At 43.2% G+C, this 7,801-nt stretch overlaps 1 protein-coding gene across 1 annotated transcript; it reads right to left on the bottom strand.

Annotated features, from left to right (window-relative positions):
* Positions 1 to 1,330: 1,330 nt before the first annotated feature.
* LOC122745956 (secreted Ly-6/uPAR-related protein 1-like) lies at positions 1,331 to 6,163 on the bottom strand. Its single transcript, XM_043991422.1, has 3 exons — positions 6,112 to 6,163; positions 3,630 to 3,749; positions 1,331 to 1,557 (listed from the first exon to the last, which is right to left on the bottom strand). Exons 1-3 carry the CDS (start codon positions 6,161 to 6,163, stop codon positions 1,331 to 1,333), a joined length of 399 nt encoding a protein of 132 aa, XP_043847357.1.
* Between the last annotated feature and the right edge of the window lie 1,638 nt (positions 6,164 to 7,801).

Below are 7,801 nucleotides of genomic sequence, written 5' to 3'. Positions count from 1 at the left end.
GCGGTAGAAGAAGCAGAGAAGTGATGGGAAAAGGAAACATTCAAAGATAATGGCTCAGGATGAGGGCTGAGAATCCCCAGAGACCTTGGCTTCTCTCTACTGTCTTTTGTGTCTCTGTACATTCATTCCTTTGGGTCTCTCCAGTCTCTCCCCTTTTGAGTGTATCTCTTGTCTGTTTCTGCCTTTGCCTGAGCCATATTCCTGAGGGTCTTGCTTTTTCCTTCTTTAGCAATGACCTTTCCCCTCAGACCTCTCTTAACACTTTGTGTTTGGGGGAAATCTATTTCTTTCTAGACTCAGAGCTCTGTAAAGCCAGGGCTCCTGACTGGTCAAAATTGCCTCACTCCCTCAACACCAAGCACAGGCCTTGGGGTCATCGATCTAGAGGTCATGGGGTCAAGTCCCCCATTTAATGGATGAGGAAACTGAGACCTGTGAGGTGAAATCACTTGCCCAAGGTCACCTGAGTGGTAAGGAGACAGCCTTTGGTAAGGACATCAACATTTGTTGAATAAACTAACTGAATGGCCCTGTCTTTATATGTCCATATTTCTCTATGTCTCTGTCTCTGTCGCTCTTTCTGCTATCTCTGTTTCTCTCTCTCTCTCTCTCTCTCTCTCTCTCTCTCTCTCTCTCTCTCTCTCTCTCTCTCTCTCTTCCTCCCTCTCCCTCTCCCTCTCTGTTATAAGTGGGTGTCTCAGGGTGTGTCTTTACCTGTCTCTCTGACTTTTTATCCTTCTTCCTTTTTTTCTTCTCCTAGTCTCTGCCTTTTCTCAAATGGGGCCCCTGGGGTCAGGGACTCCCCACCTCGCCTCCCACCACCTCCCTCCCTACCCCCCCACCCCAAACCCCGTGCTAGAAGTTCCCTAAAGGGAAGAGATGTGTCTCCTTACCCTGAGGACCACTGGCTTCCCTTCAGGGGGCGAGTTCATTTCTCAGATCAGGGATCACATTTCTTCCCTCAGACCCAGGACAGAGCTTGAGTGTCCTCTTTCCTAGGGAAGTCCCTAGGCTTCTTGGGTAGGATGTGGTTTCTACAGAAATTGGCTGTGTCATATGTTTATTCAAAGACTGTTCCATTCCCTTTGTCAAATTTCCAAAATGCCCTCTTCCTCCTGAGGAAGGCACTGCTGGGTGGGTCATAAAAGGATGGAAGATTGTTCTCCAGAGTGAGCCATGGGTAGGAGACGCATCTCACCACAATAGCAAGCGAAAGATGACTTTGCATATCCGTGCATCCCACTGCATGGATCCAGGTTGGGGGTTAGGGGAGTGAGGAGCAAAGAATATATCATGATTATGAAGGGTCCTGAATAGACAACCCAGATACCTATGGGACCATCCCCAATAAGGATATCAGGCAGAGGAAACTGGCAAGGACTGTGAGTCTTAGCAGGGCGCTGGGCTTGGTCCCATCTCCTGTGGCGCTATCTGTGTTGCAGAGGTCTCTGTAGCAGCAGGAAACAGGGTGGGCAAGACCGATGGTATCAGGGTCTGTAGCCACACAGTTGTAAGAACAGGAACGGGTCACTTTGGCATTGTTATAAAATGGATATTCTGGAGACAGATAGAATGGAGACAATGAGAAGGAAATAGTTCCTGAGGGCTCTCTCACCTTTTATATTTTTCCCTGTCAATTCAGTTCAATTCAATTCAAAACACAAATTAAATTTCTGATGTGTAGGGAAGCTTGTGCCTGAGGCCGGAGATACAAAAATGAAAAAAAAAATGACACAATTCCTGATCTCAGTGAGCTGATAGTCTAATTGGTAGGCTATAGCACATACACCATATGTCACAAAGCAGAGTGTGATGGGAGCCCAGGTAAAGGAAGTTCTCATACTAATTAGCTGTATGTCCCTGGCCAATTCAAATTTCCTAACTGTATCTCAGTTTCCTTTTCTGTAAAATGTGGGATTTGGCTTAGATGATGTAGATGTACAACACTAGATGCTATGGAAGTACTGTGAGATTTGAGTAGGCAAGAATCACTTAGCTAGGAAGGTCAAGGGGATAGAAAAGTAAAGGAGATAGACAAACATCTGCACATAGCTGATAGAGGCTGAACAAAGGGCAGGAGGCCTTGTGGGATAACGGTGTATGAATTACTTGGGAGAAGCAATGGTTTTAATAAGCTTTCATTTAATGACAGCATCAGTCTTTTGGGTGTGTATTTCTATGGATACTAAATTGACTCTGAACATCTGACTGACCAGATAAGACTGGATCAAGTGGGTGTTCCCATCTTTAGCTAGTTATCTATCATTTGAGTTCTGGATTTTATGCCAGACACAAATTTCATTATTCTCTCTTGTTATACTTTTAATTCTCTGTTTGTTTTTAAAGAAATTACTCCAAGAAAATGGGTAAAATCTGTACTTCTTATGGAGCACATTTCAATGACTATTAGAGATAGTGGCTGTTAGTATGGGAAAGTAAATCATTTCAAGGAGCATCGAAGCACACAGCAAAATAGGATCAGCAAAACACTCATCAATGTAATCAAAAATGGGAAACTTTATCAAGAATGGCAAACTATTCTGTGGAAAAAAACAGGGGGGAAAAACAGCTATGAAGTAAAAAATGTAGCAATGAAGAAAAAATGCATGTTTTAGATAAGAAAATACAAAGTATATAGTACTGAAGATGGGGAAAGGCAATTTTTACTAATAAAACTCACTTTTTCATTCAAGACTAAACCAAAACCATAGTCAGAAGAAGTTTGAATCAGCCTGTAAGATCTGGTCATCTTCATTAGACTATAAAATATATACTACTATCCTTTCCTACCCACTTCAAACACACACAGACACACACATAGATACATAACATCAGAAAGACTTTGAAGTCAAGAGCTAGGAGTTAGAGTCAGAAACTCATCTCAAACACTGACCATATAGATGTGTGACCAGGGGCAAGTCATTTAACTTCTCAGAGACTCTTTTCTTGACCATAAGATGGGGATCTTAACCCTAGCACGACCTCCCTCATAAATTGTTATGAGTGAAGTCTTTTATAAAGTAAAGGTGATAATGTCAATGAGAGTCATTTATAAACTGAGCCCTAACCTTGGGTATTGATTGATCCTTGACCTTGACCCCAAACTGCACCCTGACCTTGGCCAGAGATTGAGTCCCAACCTTGGTCCCATTCTGACCTGATTCTGTTAGCTGACTGAAGCCTTATCCTTGTCACATGTTGAACCCTGAACCCTGTTCACAGATTGAGTCCTGTTTCCTTCCCCATAGAGGACAAGGAGCTTTTCTTCCCTTAGCCAGGGCAGGAGTCTTCCCCACACCATCCCTTTCTTTGCCCTATGCCTTTCTCAGTCCGTTCCTTCATACCATTCCTTTCTTCCTGAAGTCATTTGTTCCTAGGAAGAATCTGATAAATTCCTTCTCCCCCAGCCATTGAGGCTTGGTTGTTTCTCCCTCTTAGGATACTGGTATTTTAAAGAAAAGGTTGGGGAGGGCAGTGCTGAACCCTAAGGGATAAAAAGTTAATGGTGGGATTTTAGGCATGGGGGCAAGCTAGCTGGATAGAATTTTGGCTGCTTTGAGAGGTTTCCTTGTGCTGCTTCCATTCCAGGACCCAGGGAAAGACCCAGCCAGCCAGCTGTGAGCCTTTACCTGACTCCACATTCTCCAGTTGGGTCTTACAGGAAGTCTCCCAGTGGTTACAGGTACTGATGTTCCTGCACTCATAGATGTCAGTTGGCTCTTTGCAGGTGTAGCATTTCAGGGTGTTACCTGGGTGGGAAGGGAAGGGAATTGTATCTATAATTATCAGGTGTCACATGTAGAAGGGATGCTAGAACAAAGAGCAGAGAATGGCATGGAAAAGTGGATTAACCTTGCCATCTAAGGTAGGGAACCTAGACATGGGACAACAGGCACCACATTCTGTATGTTCAGAGTTTCTTCCTTGGGTCAGAACCTTAGGAACCTACCCATCACCTACTCCATCAAACTCATCCCACTCCCCTCCCCTCCCATGACCTCCTTGTGTTAAGAGCAGAAAACCAGGTGAAAGAGAAAGGATTCTGGATCAAGGAGTCAGAAGGAAGACATGAGGTCTACTTCTGGTAATGCTATTTATTGGTTGTGTGACCTCAGGCAAATTGCCACAGCATCCTGAGCTTCCTCTGTCAAACAGAAGGAGCCCCAGAGCTCATCTAAATGCAGATTCATGAATAAGTATAACATATACATATGTATACCTATATACACATATGTACATTGTGGGTTCCACATCTATACCCAAGGAAGATAAAGACAGAAAGACAGATCCCACATACAACAACATTGAAAGCAGCCTTTTCAGTAATAGCAAAGAACTGGGAACAAAATAATTGTTCATTAATTGGGGGTGGGGGTGGCTAAACAGATTGTGGTTCATAAGTTTGAGGGACTTATTCTGACATAACATGTGGTGAAGATCATAACTTCTACAAAGAAGCATGGGAAAACTCATATGATCTACTGCCCAGTGAAACAGGAGGAGTCAGGAAAACTGCACATAATGACTACAGCAATGGAAATGGAAGCAACCACAAAAATTTGACCAAGTTGGACCTTGAAAAAGAGATGAAAAAACATGCCCCCCCCTTCACTTCTTTGCAGATGTGTGGGGCTATGGGCGTGGAACACTGTATATACTGCCAGGTGTAGCTCATGTGTTCGTTAGTTTTGCCAAAATGCTTTTTAAATTTTATTTATTTATTTGGTGAAGCAATTGGGATTAAGTGACTTGCCCAGGGTCACACAGCTAGTAAGTGTTAAGTGTTTGAGGCCTGATTTGAACTCAGGTCCTCCTGACTCCAGGGCTGGTGCTCTATCCACTGTGCCACCTAGCTGCCCCCAAAAATGCTTTAAAAAATCTCCCCTCTATTTCTTTTTCTTTGCTGTAGGGAGCAGCTCTCTGAGGAGGGGAGTGGGAAGGATATAGAAATTGAAATATAGATAGATAAATATGGAGATCAAGGTGATACAGAAACAAAAGATATTTTTTAAAAGTACAAAAAGTAGAAAGCATCCAGGAAGGATTCCTGGACTCTAGATATGTTTCTTCCCACTCTACCACAACAACTCTGCCTTCTTTCCCTCCCAGGAGAAATGAAAAGGTGACTGTAAAGATGCAAAGAGTTATTATGATGATTACTCATAGATCCCATCGGATGGGTCCAGGATTGGAGCCTACAAGCTCAGGGAGGGGATAAAGAGGGGAAAATTTTGGGTTTTGGGGCTTCTCTGGGAGCTGGAAGGAATCTCCCAAACTTCCAAACCATCAGAATTACCCTAAAGTGGAATGAGCTGCATCAGGATGGCATGGGTTCTCCATCTTGGAGGTTACTAGGTAGAGTCTAGATACCTACAGGAGATGCTCTCTTAGATCCTTCACAACTTAGAGATTCTTGGGGCCAGGGGCTTAAGGACTGTCCCTACCCTTGGCTGCAAGGTTATAGAGAGCATGTGAAATAAACCTAGAATTCTTGTCTCCTTGGACTGTTGCCACCACCCATCAGCTGCATCTCCACTGGCACTGAGTTAGTTGTCAATTTCAGAGACTTAAAGACATCTACAAACAGGGATTACAGACACAGGGTGACAGTATAGGGACCACAGGAGAAGAAAAGATGTTAGGTGTTATCTGCCCTTGGGCTGGGGAGTATTTGCCTTGCTATTTAGCTCACCAGGCACACTGGGAATTACCATCTTCCCTACCAGACCCTAAGTACCATTTGCCATGAAGCTAAGCCCTCCTTTATTTTCCTTTAATTAGATTGTGAGAGCTCCTTGATAGCAGGGACTATTGTCTTATTTCTCTACTTTAATCCTCAGCATTTATCACAGTCCTTGGCACAAAGCTCCTCTCCATTCCATTCCACCTGTTAGAATCCCTTCATTTGATAGATAAGGATCCAGAGGGCCTAAGAACTCAGGGTCACAGAGCTGGTAAGTAGCAAGTACTCAGACTTCAGTGCACTTTCCATTCCATCAGGCTGACATGGTCTCAACACTGAGTTTTAGGATGTGGGCATTCTGCATATGGGAGTTAAAGTCAGCTCTCCTTCCCACTCCTTCCTGACACCCACCCTGACCCCTGGCTTACCTTGTGCCACATAGGTGGCGGTCACCAGCAGCACAAGCCAGAGGGAATCCATCTTCAGGGTATAAACCCAGGAACTCAGCCACTGAGGACCCAACCTCAATGCCAGGGCATTTATCCATGCCCTTTCTCTCAGATGGGTGGGATAAAATCGGTTTTCTGAGTCATGACAGCTGTGATCATCCCTTTCCTAATTCACAGGCACATTGGATGGAACTGGTAGCCTGTCTGGGCTTGCAAACTCAGTGTCACGCAACCAGCAATAATTGAGTGCTCTCCTAGCTAAGTTAGAAAATAAGACTCATGGGGCAGCTAGGTGGCACAGTGGATAAAGCACTGGCCCTGGATTCAGGAGTACCTAAGTTCAAATCCGGCCTCAGACATTTAACACTTACTAGCTGTGTGACCCTGGGCAAGTCACTTAACCCCAATTGCCCTGCAAAAAACCCCCAAACAAACAAACAAAAAAAGAAAATTTGACTCATTCCTGGGGAAAAAAATATGTATATGTATATATGTATGTGTATACATGTATATGTTTATGTACATACATATACACACATATGTTATCAGTAGTATTTAAAAATCATTGAAAATGGGGTCAGCTTGGTGGTGCAGTGGCCCTGGATTCAGGAGGACCTGAGTTCAAATCTGGGCTCAGACACTTGACACTTACTACCTGTGTGACCTTGGGCAAGTCACTTAACCCTCATTGCCCTACCCCCCCAAGTAAATAAATAAATAAGAAAGATCATTGATAAGCTAATAGCAGATAACCCAATTTTCAAAAAAGAAAATAGAATAGAATATGCCAACCATAGGTCAGTATCCTTGGCTTGGATTCCTGGGGAAATTCTAGAATGGGTCATTAAAGAGATGGTTGGCAGACATCTAGAAAGGGAAATGGTGATTAAAAAGGGGGGTCATCTTGACTTCATTAAGGACAGGTCATGCCAAATTAACCTCATCCTGTTTTTGGAAACAATCACTAAACTATTGGATAAAAGTTTTATATATGTGTGTGTGTGTGTGTGTGTGTGTGTGTGTGTGTGTGTATTTAGCAAAGGTTTTTGACAAATTATCTCATACTATTCTTGTGGAGAAGATGGAGAGATATGGATGGACAGTAATACAATCAGATGGATTTGGAACTGGCTGGATGGCTAGATCCAAAAAATACTTTTTACTAGTTCAGTGTCATTATGGAGGAGGTTTATAGTAGAGTACCCCAAGGATCTACATTATTGGCATTTTTTAATCAGATGGCATGCTCATTAAATTTATAGATGATGCAAAACTGAGAGGAACACCTACTACATGGGGTGACAGATTCAGGATTCAAAAACATTCTACAGGCTAGAACACTGAATTAAATCCAATAAGATTAAATTCATTAGGGATAAATGGAAAATCTTACACTTGGGTACAAAAATCACCTTCATAGGGACAAGATGGAAGAGGCATGGCTGGACAATAGTTGTTCAGAAAATGATGTAGGGGATTTCAATGGATGGAAAGAAAGCTCAATATGGATGCGCTATGTCAGCCAAAAGCTCCCATGAACTTGGGCTGCATTAAGAGGGGCAAAGATTACTAGGAATAGCAAGGGGATGGTACCATGACCCTGCTCTCCCCAGGCCCCAGCTGGAGTACTCTGTTCAGTTGTAGGTGTCACAATATAGGAAGAACATTG

The sequence above is a fragment of the Dromiciops gliroides genome, chromosome 1 (genome assembly GCF_019393635.1).
Source record: "Dromiciops gliroides isolate mDroGli1 chromosome 1, mDroGli1.pri, whole genome shotgun sequence".
NCBI classification, from domain to species: Eukaryota; Metazoa; Chordata; class Mammalia; order Microbiotheria; family Microbiotheriidae; genus Dromiciops; species Dromiciops gliroides.
The sequence above is the reverse complement of the archived record's forward strand: the minus strand, read 5'-3'. Positions and strand labels throughout refer to the sequence as shown.